Source organism: Bidens hawaiensis, unplaced genomic scaffold, assembly GCF_021521415.1.
Source record: "Bidens hawaiensis isolate Kalapana, Puna unplaced genomic scaffold, B.hawaiensis_p1.1 tig00016126_1, whole genome shotgun sequence".
NCBI lineage: Eukaryota > Viridiplantae > Streptophyta > Magnoliopsida > Asterales > Asteraceae > Bidens > Bidens hawaiensis.
The window spans coordinates 32,612-54,961 of NW_027492469.1; the positions used below are offsets into that span (position 1 = coordinate 32,612).

At 37.6% G+C, this 22,350-nt stretch overlaps 1 protein-coding gene across 1 annotated transcript; it reads left to right on the plus strand.

Annotated features, from left to right (window-relative positions):
- LOC143550694 (uncharacterized) lies at positions 1-9,221 on the plus strand. Its single transcript, XM_077041303.1, has 21 exons — positions 1-106; positions 183-279; positions 366-449; positions 671-711; positions 1,462-1,495; positions 1,790-1,874; positions 2,109-2,200; positions 2,392-2,466; positions 2,898-2,986; positions 3,438-3,564; positions 3,672-3,761; positions 3,853-3,918; positions 4,026-4,117; positions 4,222-4,287; positions 4,392-4,458; positions 4,642-4,730; positions 4,811-4,931; positions 5,028-5,142; positions 7,980-8,173; positions 8,442-8,601; positions 8,866-9,221. The coding sequence occupies exons 1-21, from the start codon at positions 48-50 to the stop codon at positions 9,219-9,221; spliced, it is 2,199 nt and encodes a 732-aa protein (XP_076897418.1). The 5' UTR covers positions 1-47.
- Positions 9,222-22,350: the final 13,129 nt, after the last annotated feature.

Genomic DNA, 22,350 nt, shown 5'->3' on the forward strand with positions numbered 1-22,350 from the left:
CTATCAATCATCACTCCGTACCCTCATTTCCTCCCACACAATCGGTCATGGACAAGTACGCAGTTCCAGTGGCTCCGATCGGCGATAACCCTAACCCAATTGCAAGGTAGACCAATTCAACTTCAACTATCGTTGCTTTAACTTATTTCGTTAATTATTTATCAATTATCATCTAAATTTAGGTCACACTGGAAACGGAGTCTCGTTGAATTGAATGGCAAATCGGATCGCCGTTACCTTCACGACGTCTGCCCGCGGCTAATGCGATCGTATTCTGAAGTAAGAAGTTTGGTGTTTGTTTCTACTGTTTATTAATATGATGTAGCTTGTTGAATTACTAACCCTAGGTTTGTTTTTTAATTGAGATTGGGGTTTTTCCTCATACTTATTATGAAGAGGCGTCAACACCTTGCGGTACACATTACAGACAGTACTATCCTTTCTCCGTGGTGAGTTTACATTATGCTTATCGAAAGTGTTGTAGAACTCGCTAGACGCTAGTAAACTGGTAATCAGATTGGAATTTGTATGCAATTTTTTAAATATACATATATATATATATATATTCTAAATTTTATATTTTTTTGACCGATTTGACCAAATAGTGATTAATAGGCGAGTAGTCGGTGGGGTACCTACTAGCTTATAGATGATAATTAATTATTTGCAGAACGATGAACCTCAATCAGGCATCACCAGGTTCACACAACTGTGAGTACTCAGTACCTCAACTTTTATATTAATTTGTTACCTTTGATTAGGGGTGTGCAAAGTTGGTTTGGTTATGGGGGCTTAACCATACCCATAACTGGGTGTCGGTTATGGAAGATTGCTTAATCATTACCGAATAGTTGGTTAACTGTTGGTTATGAGTGGGTTTTGGTCAAGTTCGGTTAATAGTCCGATGCATTTTTTTTTCTTTTTCAAGTTGGAAATGGTTCGGTTATTGTGTTCCTAGCTAAATTATGAAGTTTTGAAGATGAAACATGCCGATTCAAAGCTTAGTTATGGTTTCCTGAGCTATGTTATAAACAATTGTAGCATAAATTTAAGTGTTCGAAGTTAAAAATGGAGGCATAAAAGATGGAATAGTATGTATAAAATTTGGAAAAACAAGAGCATACAAGGTTTTGTTTGGTTTTGTTTAAAGTTGGTTAGCGGCGACACATTAATCGTAACCATAACCGAATGGTCGGTTAATCAGATTCACTTAACCACAACCGTCGGTTTTGTTCGGTTATGGCCAATTTCAGTTAATGGTTTGGTTTTTTTTGTTATGGTTCAGTTTTTGCTCATCCCTACCTATGATTATGTATAGTTGTATAAACACATTGTGTAAGGAAGTCATTCACATATGCGTGTGTAATGTGTTTAACTCTATAAATGCTGCAAACAAAATCATGTCACGGAATTAATAATATGCGCACTAACAATTTTGTTCTTGATAAAATTATTATTCAGGTTGGGTGTCTCTGCTTTGGAATTTGATGCAAAGGTAAAGTTGGTTCACTGGTTGGACAATTATACTGTGTTTCTATGTTTTATCAACACTATTTTGAATGCTATAAACTTATAGTAAAATCATTTGTTCTGACTTTTCCCAGATCTAGGACTAGGAATAGAACATACACGTTATTAGTTTCACGCAATATATTTTTTCAACATCATTTTATTTGCTATAAACTTATAATAAAATCATTTCAGTTACTGGTCTGACTTTTTTTTTCCAGATTTAGGACTAGGAGTAGAACACACGCGCTTTTAGTTTAATCTGTTAATTTTTCCTCAGGGCATCTATTTGGCATCAGTGACAAGACCAGGGTGCTTAACAGTACATGAATTTGAATCTTTATATTGTCAAAGTAACGGGTCTGGTAAGTTTTTAAAATTTGGTCTATGATCTTTGTCACGCTTTGCAATCCAATGATTTTAATGAAAGAATTGATTTGAATTTGGGTAGATGAACTGTGCTGTTTTTGTGAACATGAAGTGTGCAAGTCACTTATTTGGATTTTTGTACTAATGAACTTATATCACTTTGTTTTTTGTTCAACTTTCAATGATGAATTTCTTACAACCCCCTTTATGTTTTTTACTTGTGATTTTAGGCGCAGAGGAAGATCAAAGCAAACATTTGCTACACATTCCTATATTTAGTGGTGCCAATGCTGTTTGCTGGAATCCTGCTAGTCAGGATGAGGTGTTTATTTACCTTCTTTTCTTCTTATTATCATTTATTTAATTTTTTTCTCTACAAACGCATATCCTTTATACCTTTATATAATGTAATGAATGCTGATCCAAAAGGTGTTTTTTTTGTTTATCTTGCTATTATATGCTGTTCCATCAAAGTGGTTTTTTTTAATAAGATTTAACTTACATATCATTCAGGTTGCATGCACATCTCTGAGCAATAATGAAGTTTGTATATTTGATCTTGGGTATGAATCTTCTGAACCAACTGAGGTATGTTTTTTCCTTTATATTCTCATATGATATTGCTCATTTTCTTAGCAAGTCGCTTGCTAACCTCTAGCAACTTTTATATGGAATTTTGTATTTACATTTTTTTTTTGTTTTGTATTGAACTTTATGTTATACTATAAGCATGAAACGTACTGACCTTGCAAAAGCACATTCGTAATATTTCATTAAGAAAAAACTAATTGATCATGCCGATTTAGGTTAAACAAGTTATGTTGAATGTTTAACATATGATTAATCATAATTGCCCTCAAATTCAGCATTCGAGGGTTTAAATAAGAGGAGGGGAGATGACAAGTTATGTTGAATATATAACATCTGACCCATGCATTAATATTTTTTATAATTCTTTTACAATCTATTTTTTAAGGAGAATCCTGCTAACTTGAATTTGTTCTATGATTGATATGCAGGTATTAACAAAAAGGTCTACTGTCAGTGTTCATGGTACTAGTGTGCGACAAGGTTTATCTGACGTGGCCTTATGCAATGATGATGCTAGGTCTGCAGACAAGAAACACATAATAATGAACAGTTATTAAAAATCCTAATAGATTGTAACATTAAAATATTTTGAAATTAATATATTATTATTATTATTATTAAAATCCTAATAGATTGTAACATTAAAATGTTTAACATTAATATATTATTATTATTATAATTATTATTAGCTTATATAGCTGTTAAACTGTGATCTTATTATTAATATTATTATAATTAGTAGTACTTTTTTTATAACTGTTAAACTTTGATTTCCTTTATTTTGCTTCATACACATGTACTTAGAGCCGAGGGTCTCTCTGGAAGCCACCTCTTTATTCCTTTGGATAGAGGTACGGTGTGCCTACATCCCACCCTCCCCAGACCCTACTTATAGCTTTGCTGTCGGTGGGATTTTATTGGGCATGATTGATTGATTGATTGATTGATTAAAATATTTTGTTTCGTAGGGTACTTGCTTCTGATACATGTGGAACAATAAGTATATGGGATAGGAGAGCAAGCAATTTTCCACAATCTGGGCTTACAACTAATGCAACTCATGGCCTTACCAGCATCCAACTAGATGAGAATCAAGTAAATTATCTGATATTTTATCATATACATGGTTACAAAACAATAATTTGAAATTAGCTTTTCTTGAAGTAATTTTTTCAAGACTTACCTTGCATCTGTTTTATCAGTGTGTTATTGGTGCAAGTAAGAGTGGCTTTATATATATATGGGATCTACGTGGCGGAAGATCAGCAGCTGCTTTTCAAAGTCACAAGGAGGTGATCTTTCTGAAATAAAAAACATATAAAAAATATGAAATAAGAAATTCTTGGTCAATAACTCAAATAATAAATTGTCTCCCACTTGCAGGCACACTCTTCTCCTCTAACATCAGTAAGGTTAGCATCTATGCTGAATAAAATCGGACCTCTGAAGGTATGCATAAGGATTATGTCACATGCCTTTTATTTTCTTTTCAATCTATTATAATTAATTAAGTTAATGTATATTATAACTTTATATTGTATATTTGTATGGTGCAGGCACAATCTGATATTCTCCCTAAGGAAATACAGTCAATCAGCATTAATTCATCTTGTCCATATCAGCTGGGGTTCCATCTTGATGATGGCTGGTAAGTTAATTCAGGAAATTAATTCGTTCGTCATTCAAGTTTCTTTTATGTTTTTTCTTTTGGTATTACATAATCATTAATTTTGATTTAGTTATTAATTTTAGGTCTGGTGTTTTGGATTTGCATAATTTTCAAGTGTCACATATCCATTGCCCTCCTCCTCCTTGGCTGTTAGTCTTTCTTTATCCTCTGTCACTCAACATAATCTAAAGCTCTCATTTTTATTTCAATAGTCTCAACTTTCTAATGCTACCATGTTTATTGACAAAATTAGGGATGAATCAAATGATGAATTCCCTATATCCCTACCAAGGAAACCATGTTGGATACCTAAACACTCTGTAAGACATTTATTTTTCATTTCATTGTTATTAGTAAATTAGTATTTGTTTCTTTTCGGTACCGCTAAACACCCAACATCAAATTGTATAAAGTTTTTGGTCACTTTAGTGGTCTCTTAATCTGCTATGTTTTTAATATTAAATTGGTTATAACTAATAAAAGCATGTTTCAACTATGTGCAGATTTATGCAGTTGGGTCAACTTTAACTAACGGTCTGCATCTTTTAGATTTTTATCCACACACCAGCTCTCCGTACCATGTAGATTACGAGTAAGAAACTTCACACGGTTCTCTTTCTTTTTAAGAACAGATGGACGCTCAAATGTCAATCATGTCTGTTTTTGATGTAGTGACTCAAAGAATCCCAGTGAGACCGCTGAGTGCAAACGAAACATGATTATACCATTATCTGGGGTTGTTACTGCTTGTGCTTCCCATCCCTTCAATGGCACCATTATTGCTGGAACGGTGGTGCGTATACATACACTTGTATATTTGTTGCTCTTTTTGATAGCTGTGTTTTATGATATAAATATGAAAAAGCTAATGCAACAGTGTTTATTTTAGGAAGGATTATTAATAATGATTTCTCAAAAACACCTTGGTAAGAAAGGAGATGGTGATGGTGATGGTGATGGTGATGGTGATGGTGATGATGTTGAGCATTCATTAAAGACAATACGTGAATAAACCCGGGAAATGTAAAACTGTTGTGTGAGTGTTATAATAGAGGAATGACATATCTTGAAGATGATGATGGCTTTACATAAACAAAGTTTTTCAGCAGTAAATTAGGTTTGCCCTAGTAGCTGTTTTTGTTTGGGATTTATAGAAATGTAGAATGAATGATGTATTGATGGAATCCCCCTCCTTTCCTTATTTGAGATTGAATGGTGTGGATTTGATGATTTAAATAAGTAGAGCTTTTGGGACACTTATTATCGGGGAATGAAAATGTAAATCATTTTTTCGTTGCTTGGCTAATTGTTCAAACAAATTCCTCAAATGGTCTATGAATGGTTTATTATTTGTTAAGGGTAATCAATCATTAGTATACCTTAGTGCATTCTCAATCTGTTCCCTATAATTATATGAGGGGATTTGTAAATTATATGGTATGGTTATGAGTGGTTGTGAGTAGAGGAGAGAGAAAATTTATATAGGAAAGTTAAATTTAAGGTTTTACTGTAGATACTATATAATTTTTTAATATTTTCGTAAAGTAGTTGTGAGTGAACGAGAGGAAAAATATGATAATAAAAGTATAAAAATTATTATTTAATTAACCATGAGAGAAAATACAATGTTTTCTAGTGTAATTATATGATATGTATGGATATAGGGTAGGGAACGGACTAGAAACGCTCTTACTAGCATATCTAATTGATGATTTAAATATGTAGAGCTTTTGGGGACACTTAGGTGTTACTGGGGAATGATGTAAATGGTTTTTCCATTGTTTGGTTAATTGTTCAAACAATCCTCAAATGGCTTATGAGCGGTTTATTATTTGTTAAAGGGTAATCAATCATTATATACCTTACTAGCACATCTGATCATTCTTTTTTCGAAAAGATAGTTTGAAAATTTGAAATGAGTTTTGACGGGAGATTATGATTTTTGTAAAACGAGATTCAAAATGAAGAATTTACAATTATTGTTAACTTCGCAAATTATATGAATGCTTCATGAAATTTATACATAATAACTAATTGGCAACTTGGATTTTGATAGTTCAAACTGTATTTATTGGTTGATGATAATCTATATTGCCAATTTGGTCACTAGTAGTCTTAACTTTCACCTTCGTTGTTGAAAACAATTCTGGTAGCATAATTGATGTTCGGTTTATTTGTGCATATATTAACTTGTTGACTTAGTCGTTTTACTAGTTTAGTTTAGGAACTTTAGTACTCCATACGTGATTATTGTGTTTCAGGTCACAGGTACTTAATGTGCTTAATTTGGACCTGTACGAGCACGTAATGAAGACCCGGGATGTCCAGCAAGCGAACCGAGGCACTTAAATGGACTTGCTAATTGAAGAGACCCATTGCGTAGCGCTATGGGTGTTGAAGGTGGCGCGATGCCCTGTAAATTAGACTGCGTTGACTTTTAGTCCATCGCGTAGCGTGATGGACCAGGAGAGGAGACTATCGCGCTACGCGATGGTCCCCAGAATCGTGAAAGTTAGGGTTTTATTATATAACACATTTGGACGACCCTAGAAGCTATTCTTCACCTTCCAGGCGATTTTCAGAGCAGTAAGGAGAGCCACCATCACTTCCAATCATCTCCAAGCATCATACATATCATACCAGATCATAATCGAAGCCCGAGAGATGTCGATGCGCGGCTAGTTCCTTCGAGTCATGCCCGGGATGTAGAGTATTGTATCTTTCAGTTTTCTCATGTATTAAGAACAAATTGATTGTAACTATCTTTGATGTTAATCTATGAGTATTGATGTCTAGTATGATTGTGCACAACGTCAGTTTAGGTTTATTTCGATCAGAACGATTAGTGTGCCAGTTGCTATGATAATTGCTTGTAGGATTGTGTTGACCTGTTAATTGCAAGAAAGCATACGTTTGCCCTTAGTTGAGTCACACTGGCAGGGACCGTTTGATAACCAGTGTCGTGTGTTAGCGAGCGTGGATGCCTAAGGTTTAACCGGTTAGTCAGTTTGTAGTTGACACAGGATAGTTTATCTGTTAAGTTGCATGAGTTTGCTGTTAGGTTACATACTTGGATTCCCGGGTGTGATTTGCTTTGTCCAATTGATTGAATACTTGATTACTTGTTCGTTTACTATAAAACCAAACTGTTTGTTAGTGTGATCAACACTTTACTTGAACTACTTCATAATGTTAGGAATCAGTTTCACTGCACACTGACCACATACACCTCGTGGTTCGACACCCTACTTACCCTAGCTTGCTTAGGTGATTAGGAACACTGAATTAATAGTTTTTGACTAGATAGTGACAGTCTAGCACTAACATGGCGCCGTTGCTGGGGAGTTAGTGCGCTTAGTGTTTTTGTGTTAATTGATTTCTTAGTTTTAATTAGTTGTTATTTTTATTTTAGTTTAGTTTATTTTGTTTTCCCATTTTACGCGGGGTGTGTTATTTGTGCAGGTAACAGGTTTATGCACACCCACCATTCAGGAAGAAATTTTCCGCTGATTTTCGAGCCAGAAATCGAACGGTTAGCTCGGCAGAACCGAGCTCAAATCAGACAGTCCGAAATGGAAGGTCAGAACCAGAACCAGAATCAAAATCAAAACCTACCACCCGAGATTAATGTTTTACAACCCGAACCTAACCCACCAAATAACCAAAATCCACCAAATAATGACCTACCACCACCAATACACACCAATCAACAACCCCAAAATTCAGCCCGAGTCCAGAAACCGAAACCATGACAGACCCGGGCCATCAGCCCTGAACAATACCCCTCGTCACCGACAGCCGATTATTCAAGATTTTGACCATGTCAGTATTTACACTGAAGACGAAGAAGAGGGAGATGAGGAGGAATTTGGGCCGAGAAATGACAATACGGGTTTGCGTGTTGAAGAGGTTGAGGAACCAGTTAGGGTGAGAGGTAACAGGTGGAGGAACAGGAATCTTGATCGAGGTGATATAAGAAGATATCGGGAGGAACAGAGACAGCCGATTCAGGTTAATCGGGGAACCGAGGGCCAGGCAAAGTAATTACAGGCCTCCGGTTCAGGGTGTTAACGGTCGGTTCAGACCGGCTATTTCAGATGGTGCATCACCGATTGTCCCACAGGTGCGTGTTCAGGGACAGCCGACATTTAAATCCCGTCCGTCCTACATCAACATAGTTCCCCATTTTCACGGACTGGGATCAGAAGACCCGCATTCACACTTGTCAGATTTTTCAGCTATTTGTGGGTCTATTGGTGATGGTACTTATGATCAGGATGAGGTTCGGTTGCGGTTGTTCCAGTTTTCATTAAAAGACAAGGCCAAACAATGGTTCAACTCGCTACTGATGCACAGTATTGAGAGCTGGGCCGAGATGCAGCAGGTTTTCCTTAACGAGTATTATTCGCAGTCAAAGACTAACGAAGCCCAGATGAAGATTCGACATTTTGCACAGTCACCGGGTGAGTTATTTCATGAGGCATTTATTCGTTATAAGGAGATGATCAGGAAATGCCCGCACCACTAGATTGAGTTGTGGGAGTTAGTGAAGTGTTTTGTTGATGGGTTGACTTACGAGGACAGAAAGTATTTGAAATCGTCATGCAATGGGATGTTGTTGAACCAACCAGAAGAGGATGATTGGGGTTTCCTTGAGTTTATGTGTGAGGATTCCAAGTCAGAAGCAGCAGCTGAACGAAGATGAAAAGTCGGGGTTACCCGAACAGTTAAATCAGCTTCAAGCGAGTCAGTCAGAATTGCAGAATTGGAACGCGGACTCGCGAGTTATCGGAAAGAGAAGAAGAAAGAGGTTGGTAAAGTCGGGGTTAAATTCTCGGTTTGTTCAGATTGTGGCGAGTTGGGGCATAAGGTTGAAGATTGCCCCGGGATTGATGATGACGAGTATACCGATGACGGGGAGTCCAAGGGCCAAGAGTTTAATTCGAATACATATCACCCGGGCCTAAGGAATCACCCGAATTTCAAATACGGGAACGTGTCGAACCAGTCGAACCCGAACTTTCAGGGATCCAGTCAGAACCGACGGCAGAACAGCTTAGGGTGGTTCGAACAGTCAGTATAACAGTCGGGGATATAACAGAGATGGTTACCGGGGTAACAGTTCGTCAGGTAATCAGAATCAGGACCAGCAGAAGGGTAGTTTAGGAAATTCAGACGAGTCAATTCATTCAAAACTCGATGCTGAAGCTCGTGACTGGTAATCAGAAGGAAACGCAGAGACAGTTCGAGTTGAGAGACAAGTCAGCAGAAGCGATGTCAAAGCAGATTGGTCAGCTCGTAGCAGACGTGGCGAGATTTCAGAAGAACGCGGGTCAGCTACCAAGTGATACCACAGTAAACCTGCAACATGCCAGTTCAAGCTCGAAGAAAGGTAATAGTGTGCACATTAACGCGGTAAGTCTTGTACCTCATTTTGAAATTACCTATGTTGAAGTTGAGTCGCCACCACAGTTTGTTAAAGCGGTGGTGAATGATGTTAGTGATGAGAATGAAGGTGTTGGTAAAAAATGAAATGATTTTCCAAAATGAAGTGAAATTAAAAACAGATGAATTAACTTTTTGTGAAAACTGCACTTGTGAAAAATGTCTAAACGCCAAATTGACCAACACGGGAGATGAGGAGGTGGAGGATAATACCACCTTGAGTAAATTCCAAGATCCGGGAGTGCCATTTTTATCAATTCAAATTGGAGATTTTAAAACTGATCGGGCACTTCTAGATCTTGGAGCATGTGTTAGTGTCATGCCCGGCAGTTTATATGATCAGTAAGAGTTTGGCCCGTTAGAGAGTGTAAACACCACTGTGGTGTTGGCGAATCAAATTCATACACACCCCCGGGGCATGGTCACTAATGTAATGGTTCAAGTGGACGATTTTTGCTACCCAGTTGACTTCCTTGTACTTGATTATGTTAAGGGTAATATTAAACAATCCGAAGTCATACTGGGCAGACCGTTCCTTGCTACAGCACATGCAGTAATTGATTGTGTTGAGGGATTTTTGGGCATTAAGTGTGGGAACCGTGTTAAGCGGTTATTATTGTTCGAAAATGCTACTAACCCTCTTGTTGACAAGTGTGTACCATCGTGCACAAATCATACAAGAGAGGGATGTTTTGTAACTGACAGGAACGAGCTGAAAGGTAGCAGTGAGAAGAAAGGTTGGAATGAGAAAGGCGTTAAGATGAAAGATGGAGAGAAACCGACAGTAAGGAAAGGGAAGAGAGAAAAGAAATCGGTGAGTTCTAGGGGGACTTTATCGGTTTATGGAACTTCTTGAAGCATTTGAGGCATTGTCGAGCTGACACGCAATTCAGCGCTGACCGGGAGGCAACTCGGGGTTTGTAAGTGTGTTCCATTTAATTTTATGTTTGTTGAGTCGTTGTTTGACTTTTGTCTTGAGGTGTGTGCAGCAAAGTCGAAGTGTGGGGAAGCTTTTGGTGAAGTGTGCATCATGGAGGTTCGGTAAGTTTGTGGTCAATTTCATGGTGTTCCAGGTACGTATTGCAAATTCTGACTTCGGAAACGTGTTCAGGGTGATGTCGGGATGTCGAAAAGTGACCGGGTCGGAAAATACCCGACGCAAAAATGGCAAAAACTTTCTGTTCTCTTGGGACCATCGCGCTACGCGATGGACCTGGAAGGTTAACCATTGCGCTACGCGATGGTTAACTTGGCATCCCAGACGTCTGACTTCATCGCGTAGCGTGATGACGCCAGACCAGCCACCGCGATTGTGGTCAAACCCTAATCTGACCAGAATTGGGTCGCGTAGCGCGACCCTTATCACCATGACCCATCGCGCTACGAGATGGGCCATGGATAATCCGAAAAAAAAATTATAATAATAATATTTTTTAGTATTATATATATAGGATTAGGTTAATTTCAGAAGTGTTTCTTATTGCGAGAAGTGCGAGAAGAAATTTTAACCAATCACATAATTTCTTTTTTATATTTTGATTATTTATATGCAAGGGTATATTAGTGAAACATAAAGTATTTTATTTTGTAACTCATACTCATTAATGGTTTAATAATTAATGATAAGTTACTAGCAAATGGTAAGTTACAAACTATTATTATTATTTTTTATTTCATATAAAATTTGAACCATTGTAATCTATTTGATCTAAAATAATTTTGTTATGTAAATGACTAATTAATGTTATTATTATTATTTTATAAATAATGTAGATATAGCTACGTAATGTGTTGTAAGTGCACTTTAAAATGTTGTGTAGTTATAATTAGTGTAATGTAGACATATCTAATGTAGTGTATGCACAATTTTAATGTTGTGTAGTCATAATTAGTGTAGCGTTGACATATCTAATGTAGTGCCGACATATCTAATGTAGTGTAGACAAAATTAATTTTGTGTAGGTAAACTAATATCCTACACATCATATAACATATCCTACAATTCATAAAACATATCCTACACATTAAGCAACATATCTTACACGTCGTACAACATATCCTTCACATAAACCTATTTACATTTTTTTACAGTTTATCAACAAACAAATCTACATCTTATTTTATTTTATTTTTAATTTCAAAATTTTTATATAAATTATACATACACACTTCAAAATACCACCTACACAATACATAAATGAACCAACACACGATAAAAAAATTACACATACACAATTCAAAGTATCACTTACACAGTACATATATGAACCTACACAGTACTTAAATGAACCTACACGTGATAAAAGATACACATACATAATTCAAAAAAACCACATATGCAATACATATATGAACCTACAAAGTACATATATGAACTTACATATTACATAAATGAACCTACACGATAAAAATTACACTTACACAATTCAAAATACCACAAATATAATAAATGTATGAAGCTACATAGTACATAAATGGACCTACACACGAAAATAATACACATACACAATTTGAAATACCACATACAGTAACACAATAAATAATGTAACTTTTAACATAATCATTTTTAAATTATGAATTTAATTAGTAAATTAATTGACTGTGAACTAATTAATTCCTAAATAATGTAACGTTAACATATTGTTGGGCAACGTTTTTTATGAATATTGAAGAACTTGTTAGCTTGTATAAACTAGAAAACGCATGTTGAAACCCACAAATTTATTTGGTAATAAAAAGTTTTGGTAATACAGATTATATGATTTTTTTTGTAGGTTGTAATAACTTCTTGCAAGCTTAAATTATTAGAATATTTTATTTGAGAGATGATATAGTTAAAATTTAGGAATGTAATAATGAAATGTAAGTTACAAATGTGGCTTCTACAAATTAAAATACCAATATACCCTTTTTGTTTGAAACTCCTTTAATTTCCATTAAGATGTTGAAACTCATAATACACTATTACCATTTTGATTGTAGACCATAGATCAATCATCATCAATGGTTATGATTAAGTTCTCGCACTTCTCTCTATAAAATCACTTCTCGCAAGATCCATCCTATATATATATATATATATATATATATATATATATATATATCACCTTCACCACCGCTTCACCATCTCCTCACTTCACTTTCTCCCTCTCTCTCACTCCGACCACCGCCGGCCACCATACCACCACCATCGCCATATACCACATACCACCACCGCCGTTTTTCATCATCTCAATCATCATCATCCATCCATCTCCGTTACAAATCTCACCACAACCACCACCGGTACTGCCACTCCACCACCGCCGTTATCACCGTCACATCACCACCGTCCTCCGCCAGTCTCTCCATCTCTTCACTATCATTATCATCATCTGGCCGACCACCGTCCACTATTGTTCACCGTTCTTCTATTTCGTTGTCTTGTGCTTTCCAAATCCTCGAGGTAAGTGTAACTGATTGATTACTTTGATTTTGATTTCGATTTGATTTGGGGTTCATTGTGTCATGGTGTTCGGGTTATGTCAGAGTGTGTAGGTTTGAGAGTTAATCGAATTGTGAGTTCGGTCTAAGTTTAGAGTATCAGTTGAATGTGGTTTGGGTTGTGCCGGGTTAAGAACTTGGTTAAATCGATAGTTAGGCTCGAGAAGTTTGAAAATTGGTTTGTTACCGGGTTTTGGCGGGATTGGTGTTGTCTCGGGTTATATTTAAATGAGGTGTCGGCTCGGGTTTTGTAATTCGAAAATTAATAATAATAATAATAATACTCATAATACAATTAAAATAATTAATGAATAATAAAATTTTAAATGTTTATATAATTTTAATATATTTTAAGAATATAATATTATTTTAATATAAAAGGTATAAAACATAATTTTAATATCTAATATATATACTATCATATAATAATAATATCTTAATATTTTATTTAATACTAATAATAATATTAATAAAATTTTAAAATATTAATATAATTTAATATTATAATAATATATAATCTAATATAATAATATTTTAAAATTTTACCTACTAATAATAATACTAATAATAAAATCTAATTAAATTAATTTAATATTTTAATAATTTAATTTATATATAATATTAATGAATCTATAAATTTAATAATATTTTAATATAACATAATAATTTAATTTAATTTAATAATATTATAATAATATAAATGGATTTTGAGGCCCGATCCGCCCGATTCTGTGAGTTCCGAGTCGAGTTTGTTATGTTGCACGTTTTTCAAGACAGTAGTCAGTGTGTCTGTTTTTGTGTCTTTCGGGTCAATTTTGTTTCGAGTTTGTGTCGTTTATTGTTTCGGGATTTTTGAGCGTTAATCGTATTTAGGTTTTCCGCCCGTACTCAATCTCCTTTCGGGCGGAGATACCTGGATTTCTTATAGATGTAAATAGGTTATCCCAATTTTTTCTCGTTTTTCGTGTCTTATATTAATGTTCTATTCCTGTCGTGCAGCATGTCAAATGTTCCAGGACCTTCATCAGGCGCCGCCGGGCGCAAGAGACAGAGACCAGCCGGCGCGGGACGACGTGGTCCCGTAGCCCGTCCGAGAGGTTCTCCAGAGCCCCCACAGTCCGTGGTGCGCCCACCACGGGTTATCAGGTACGACGCGGACGAGATCCCGATCACTCCCGATACGGATCGGAAGTCGATCGTGGGGGACGACCGCCTGATCCCTCATATCATTCTACGCTTCGCTCCTTTGTCGGAGGAGCAGACTTCGTATCGCCGCTTCATGGCGATGCAGCTGCTCCGACATCGGATGATCGATTGGGGACTACTTCGTTCAGTAGACCAGGAGGCGGCCGTCCGGGCGATGTTGAGCGACCGGTGGGTACAGGTCCTCACATGTGACTCGGTACAGTACGTCGAGCTCACACGTGAGTTCTTTTCTACATTTCGACACGTGCCCACCGATTTCTTCGAGCCCCATGCGGTGTCATTTGCCCTCGGCCGGCAGACATTCGAGATGTCTGTACCACAGTTCGCCGTGGCTACCGGGTATTACACCACGGAGGAGGTGCTGACCCCGGCGTCCCTTACGAGCGTCCTGGGTTATACTCTACGATCGCAGACCGATCGGGAGTTTTGGCTGACCGAGGCCCAGTTGGGCCAGTTCTAGGCGACGATAGCGGACGGGGCCCACTCGAGCACCGTTGTCGATTCGTCCATTAGGGACCCCGTCCACCGGTACCTTCACCGCATTGTTGCTTGCTCTATCGTGGGCCGTCATTCGGGCCACGAGAAGTGCAACAACATTGATCTTTTTGCTTTGCTATCGATGATCACGGGCCGGGAGGCCAATATAGCGACGTTGCTTCTCGCGTCGTTCTCCCGGAGCCGTAGTTGGCAGGTCTGGTCAGCCCAGTTGGCTATGGGGCCGTACATCACTCGTATTGCAGAGCGCCTCGGTGTATTTGACCGTTATCCGCTTGACTATTTTACCCAGGCCCTGCTACGACCCCATACGATTTGGAGGACGCCCGGAGGGCCGAGTACTATGAGCTTCATGATCCACCCACGCTCGTCCCGGTCCGACAGGGTCCTCAGGCACCACCACCTCCGGGGACAGACGCGGCTGTCGCGCTTCAGATGGGTATCCCGACTCACCGATAGCCCGTCTATGTCCCCCATTTCATGAGACGCCAGCAGCAGCATCCGCTCCGCCAGCCACAGCAGCCAGTCAAATTGGATACACTTTATCAGCAGCTAGCTTTGCAGACAGGGATGGGGGCCCGCATGGCCCGTCAGGACGACTATTTCCGCATTTTATTCTCTCATATGCAGGTACCGGTCCCAGCATCCTTATAGATACATCAGCAAGCTGGAGATCAGGCGTAGGAGTCAGGGTCGGGTCAGGCAGCTGATCAGCCTGACCTAGCGGGAGGAGATTAGATCAGCAGACGCCGGCTACCGTTTTTGGGTTGTTTTTAGGAAAACATGTATAGGTAACCGGTTGGGTAACATTTGTATATATCTTGTGATGTTTGTCTGCTGTATTTGAGATGTATATTTGTATATTTGTTTGCGTTGCTTTGGAACTTTGTGGGTGTGTTCACAATAAACCCTCACGAGACCTCACTCGTCCACCCGGGCTACCGGGGGGTTTAAAGGGCTTGTTGCATACGCTAAATGAAACCGTGATTCCTACGAAAGTGAGTTAGGTCTTTTATTATTTTTTATTAATTAACAAAATTTTTTATGAAATTGACTAACTCGGCTCGGTAATGATTTTTATAATATAATAATAATATTAACTCTCGAAAGACCTAAGTCTTATACTTGTGAGTGGTTGCTTATACATGTCTCGTGACTTGTGCAGATTTGGTTAGACAGAATTGGTCAGTGGTGGAGACGTGCGTAACGAGTGTGTTGAGAGTTGTGGGCCGAGTTTAGCATTGCATTGTCTTTATTATCAGGTGATTTCAGTTTCATAAATTATTTTGTTATTTTTATTTTAGTTATTAGAAATGTAATTGTATAATTTGCTTTAGTTCATCACATTTGTTCCTCGAGTTTTTTTTAGTGGTCAAACTGTTAGTTCAATCCCGTCCCCCAAATGATTATTAATTGTTTTATTATTTTAACATTGAGGACAATGTCAACCTCAAGTGTGGGGATGGGGGAAAATTGAAAATTTTTAGCCCGATAGTACCTCGAACAGTATTCAGAAACTTAAGTTGTTAACTGTCACTTATTGCTATTAATGCCAAGTTAGAGGTTTTTGGTTGATCGATGTCGAAGGGTCAATCAAAAACATTTGTAAAATACCTTCACTAGCTAGGGCAAGTAAGGTGTCGAATCCACAGGGAATTAGTGGAAAGTGCTAATCAAGTTCAACTTGTTATAACTAATTATACTAGGTGGACAAACGATGTCAAGCGGTTTATAAGAATTGTTGAAACAAAAGACTATTAGTTTGATTTGTAAACGATTATAAAAAGGGTAACCAATATCCGTAAATTAGATTGATGATTAAACCTATTGAATTATAACCTTTGTTTGAATCAATAAACCAAAAGACTAAATGTTTAACTATGTTGATCGTTAGAACTTAATCCAATTGATTGACACGGCTAAACAATAATCTACTTGATTGTTAATCTTAGGCAATGATGAATCACTCAGTATTATGGTTAAAGCTACTAGGCCAATGACACTAAGAACTCAATCCTAATTGTTGATGACGAAAATCAATAACTAATAAACTGCAAATCTCATTGATTACCCAAAAATACTTTCAAGCACACAAACAAAATCCAAAAGTTAGGTTTAGAGTACCAACAATCCAATGAACAACTTAACCCTACACCCGGAGATGGTCACGAGTGGTTAGCCTTGCTTCTTCATCATGATTAGCTCGATTATGGATTGGAAGGATGAAACCATGGATGATTATGGTGATTGGTAGGTGTTAGAATGGTGGAAGAAACCTCCAAAAACGTCCAAGTATGTTGTGGTATAAAGAATAGCCGTCCTAGGGTTGAACCGGGCTTAAATATGCAAGAAAAAACCTAAAAAACGCGTTTTTCCGCCCATGCCACCGTAGCCTACGGTCTCCCCACCGTAAGCTACGGTGTGACCGTAGCCTACGGTCATCAGACTCTGCTTTACGGTGACAGCCCCTCAGCACTGTTTTGCCCATAACTTCTTCGTTATAGCTCCGGTTTACGCACCGTTTTCGGCCACGTCTTCGTCTTCAAATTCTCTATCATTACATGTAATAAAATCTTCATTTACATTCCATCTCATATGTTCCAATTTAGATCCTTTAAGCTTCTCTCACCTGTAATCATAAAACTACTCAAAGTAATCGTGTTTCCGGCATATAATAACACAAAACATGTGATATGACTCATTTAACGCACGATATTTCACCCACACATCATTGGTCATGGTTGGTTTTTCAGCTTCTCGATAGTTTTCCCGACAAATTTTTTTAAAATGAGAAGTTGAAAATGGAATCGTTTAGGCCGGGATAACGAGTCAAGGGGACGGGTATACATGTTTCATATTGGCAGCCCATATTTCCAGACATATTGTGAGATTAGCCCCTATACTTAATACACATATTATATAATAGATATAAAACATGTCTTGTTATTTATTGAAGGAAACCGGTATGTTTTACAGAATTAGAACTTGCTTGTCACATGCTTTTCGAGATCTTAATACCACCATCTGTATGGAGATTAGGACTTTAGAAAACCCATTCCGTACATATTTTCCTCACTAAATAAATTCCTTACCCGACATTATCCCTTAGGAGCCCGTTTAGACCATTTTCCTTTTTCGTTTGTTAAACTGAACATTACACACTATTTCAGCCTTGGCCTTTATTTTATTTTTACCCGTGTGATGAAATCCAGTTCGTTATCGAGTTGTATTTAGTCAGGCGAGCTGTAAAGTTGTCAAAGTTCGAGTTGTAATTATCAGTCATTTCAGTTATTATTGTTGTGAAAAAAAAATTAAAAAAAAAGAGACAAAAAGAAGTTATCAGTCAGTATTTCAGTTGTTATTAGCAGTTGAGTATGTAAATAGCAGTTGATTTTGTATCTAGTTCGTTTGTATTTGTGAGTCTGTATATTGGTTTGTTTAACTGGGTTTCATCCACCCGAGTCACTAAATAAGCCTAATCCGCACCCAAACCTAAGCCTCGGCAAAACCTTAGTCCGAGTCTTTATGCAACCGGTGGTTAATGGGTGGAGATAAGACTGACCTGCAAGCATATTAAGTTGTAACTCATATTAGATATTTTGAGGGCAGAGACATATACTGGCACATCTTATGTCAGTCCAGATATTAAACCGAGTGGAGTGTTGATAGTGTGAGGGGTGTGAACATGTATGCCTTAACCGGAAACAAAGTACACTTGTCTGGGCGATTCTAGAGTTTTATTGTGGCATTAACTTGATTTGTGGGTTGTCAATCTAGAAAGTGTCAGTATGGGAAACTGGGTATGACCTTAAACCTTACTAGTATTAATGGTGATAATCGGTTGACCTATGATGGCGGTTAATGTTTACTTTAGAGTTTTACTTGAGGGCAAGTAAAAGATAAGTGTGGGGATGTGATGTTCGGTTTATTTGTGCATATATTAACTTGTTGACTTAGTCGTTTTACTAGTTTAGTTTAGGAACTTTGGTACTTCATACGTGGTTATTGTGTTTCAGGTCACAGGTACTTAATGCGCTTAATTTGGACCTGTACAAGCACGTAATGAAGACCCAGGATGTCCAGCACGCGAACCGAGGCACTTAAATGGACTTGCTGACTGAAGAGACCCATCGCGTAGCGCGATGGGTGTTGAAGGTGGGGCATCGCGCTACGCGATGCCCTGTAAATTAGACTGCGTTGACTTTTGGTCCATCGCGTAGCGCAATGGACCAGGAGAGGAGACCATCGCGCTACGCGATGGTCCCCAGAATCGTGAAAGTTAGGATTTTATTATATAACACATTTGGACGACCCTAGACGCTATTCTTCACCTTCCAGGCGATTTTCAAAGCAGTAAGGAGAGCCACCATCACTTCCAAGCATCATACATGTCATACCAGATCATAACCGAAGCCCGAGAGATGCCGATGCGCGGCTAGTTCCTTCGAGTCATGCCTGGGATGTAGAGTATTGTATCTTTTCAGTTTTCTCATGTATTAAGAACGAAATGATTGTAACTATCTTTGATGTTAATCTATGAGTATTGATGTCTAGTATGATTGTGCACAACGTCAGTTTAGGTTTATTTCGATCAGAACAATTAGTGTGCCAGTTGCTATGATAATTGCTTGTAGGATTGTGTTGACCTGTTAATTGCAAGAAAGCATACGTTTGCCCTTAGTTGAGTCACATTGGCATGGACCGTTTGATAACCAGTGCCGTGTGTTAGCGAGCGTGGATGCCTAAGGTTTAACCGGTTAGTCAGTCTGTAGTTGACACAGGATAGTTTATCTGTTAAGTTGCATGAGTTTGCTGTTAGGTTACGTACTTGGATTCCCGGGTGTGATTTGCTTTGTCTGATTGATTGAAGTTCGTTTACTATAAAACCTAACTGTTTGATAGTGTGATCAGCACTTTACTTGAACTACTTCATGTTCACTGTAGAGATGGTCAAAAAAACCGGTCCGGGAACCGGTTTGCCGGTTTAAACCGGAAACCGGTTTTTACGAAAACCGGTTTTTTAAAAACCGGTTTGACCGGTTTACAAACCGCCGGTTCGTATTTCGGTTACAAGTTTTAGAGCCAAAACCGGTTAACAAACCGGTTAATGGAAAAACCGGTTTTTTTTTAAACCGGTTATTATGAAAAAAACCGGTTATTAACCGGTTATTTAAAAAAAAAAACCGGTTAACCGGTTATTAACCGGTTCTAACCGGTTTCTAAACCGGTCCTAACCGGTTAGACCGGTTAGGGTTTTGACATACAAAAACCGGTTATTAACCGGTCCGGTTTTTTTAAAAAAACCGATTTGTGCACCTCTAGTTCACTGCACACTGACCACATACTCCTCGTGGTTCGACACCCTACTTATCCTAGCTTGCTTAGGTGATTAGGAACACTGAATTAATAGTTTTTGACTAGATAGCGACAGTCTAGCACCGATAATCATCATAGATATTACGCTTGACCCACTTAAAAAAGTTGATGCAAAGCGGAGATTGGTTTTCACTATTGGCCCGCCATTAGTCTTTGTTTGGCCTGGAATAAATACCTCAAATTCAACAACAAAATCGGTACACCCGGGGCTACTCGTCTAAAAGGTTGATAAATAAAGTTTCCATTCAAACCTCTTGTTTCATCGAACTTTACATCCTGTGTTACGCACCTATCCTTTAGTAGGGACACATCTTTATATGTCTTCTACCCGGGCTGAGATCCCCAAGAGTACCACTAGTGAGCTTTTTGGAATATTGATCTCTTGTTTATTAAACCTTCAAAACTTTTATAAATAAAAGATAAGCATAAATCATATTTAGTCAATATAAAAATGGTTTGGGTTGGGTTGCTAATGGGTGTGAAAATTGGGTTTGGTTGGATTATATAGGTGAAGAGATGAATTAGTTTTTCAATAAAAGGTGAGTTGGGTGTTGAATGAGAGTAGTTTATGTGATATCAAACATTTAATTCAACGATATTTTGGTGTATTTAATAGTTCACTTCCCCACCTTCCCCTAGAGGCTAGGGGACTTGGGACTCACTGTTAATTGTGAAGTAGATTAAAAGTTGATAAGATGAGGTGTACATGGGAGGACATATACTTAAAGAATGGGGGCAACTGCCCTTCATAAATTTCTTTTTTTAGTGTTATTTAATCGAAATCTCGTTCGCGCCCATATTCATTCTCATGAAAAAAAGAAAAAAAAAATGGTCCTTTGCAAGGTGGTTAATGTAAAAATGTTTTGTTTTATTTAGGATGCATCTTTGTTAGTGATTTCACCTTTGCAAAAAAGGAGATGATGAGCATTCATGAAAGATGATAGGCAATGAAACTGGAACGTGTTAAGAGTGAAAATGTAGTTTAGACATTGGAGCAGTTTCTAATGTATTCAATCTTTAGTAGTGGATATGGTGTACAGTTCATGATTCTATACAAACCAATGCACAGAAATTTCAAGAAACGGAAAGAACACAATTTCGCAATGTAATTCTCCCAGTAGATTTAGATTAGTTGGATTAGAGCAGAATCATATAGTTGGTCTCTGTAAATTATTGAAGTGACCTTGACTTCAAGCATGAATTTCAACCATGACACGAACTATGATTGCTTAATAAGGTCGGTAGTTGGTGACGGAAGCTCATCATTCCAATTTTGGCTTAATAAAACTGAGAGAATATATAACAAACTAACGACTAACTGCAAGTTAGTTATTCGTTAATCACAAAGTTACAATTGAGACTCTCAACTATTAACAGTTGCTAACTATAGCTATCTTTTTATTTAATTTCTAACAATACTTCATCCTTCAAAGGATTCATGACCTCTAGAATCAAAATTGGGAAATTTCAATTGCAAATCTGTTATAGAGTTAGACAGTTGTTATTGTTGCTTAAATCTTAAATGCTTCGATTTACTTCGTCCGTGGTTGATAAGATATCAGCAAAGGGACTCTCCGATGTTGTCTCCAATAGTAGCAAAAATTCTTTTTGTGTTCCTTAAGGTTTTCTCCATCTCTTGATTCCTATTATTGTTTGCCATGCTGCTGTAGGTTGTCTAGGTGAGGTAAGAATTCTGGTAATTACAATGGATTCCGAGGACCTTCAGCTCCGATACCAATGTTGAGGGATAACCTGAGAGTGAATTCATTGATAATTGGCCCATTCAATTCATTGTATCTCCCTAAGTGATTGAGGGTACTCCCGATCCCATGGCAAACGACGACGTTGCTGTAGATTTATGTGTAGTTTAAATGGTGTATAAGTTGGCAGTTCTAAATATAAACTATATATTATCAACTAGCTACCTTTTTATTTAGTTTGTAGCACACTGCCATTGGTTGTAGGGGGTGCAAATGAGTCGAGCCGAGCCCGAGCTCGACTAGTCTCGAGGTCGGCTCGTTTAATTTACCCAGAGCTCGAGCTCAATTTTGAAAGCTCAAGCTCGGCTCGTGAGTAGATTTTCAAGCTCGAGCTCGGCTTGTTTACTCTTTATCAATTATTTTTCATATAATTATAATTATAGTTTTATATTATAGTTTTATATAAAAAAAATAAATATTATTTAGTTATTTTAATTATTTTTTCGT

Bases quoted from the DNA above. Each gene is read 5' to 3' on its own strand.
- LOC143550694 (XM_077041303.1), top strand. From the start codon at position 48: ATGGACAAGTACGCAGTTCCAGTGGCTCCGATCGGCGATAACCCTAAC. The intron at 712-1,461 runs GTGAGTACTCAG...ATTATTATTCAG, and splicing joins ATCACCAGGTTCACACAACT to GTTGGGTGTCTCTGCTTTGG. The intron at 4,932-5,027 runs GTGCGTATACAT...TGTTTATTTTAG, and splicing joins CCATTATTGCTGGAACGGTG to GAAGGATTATTAATAATGAT.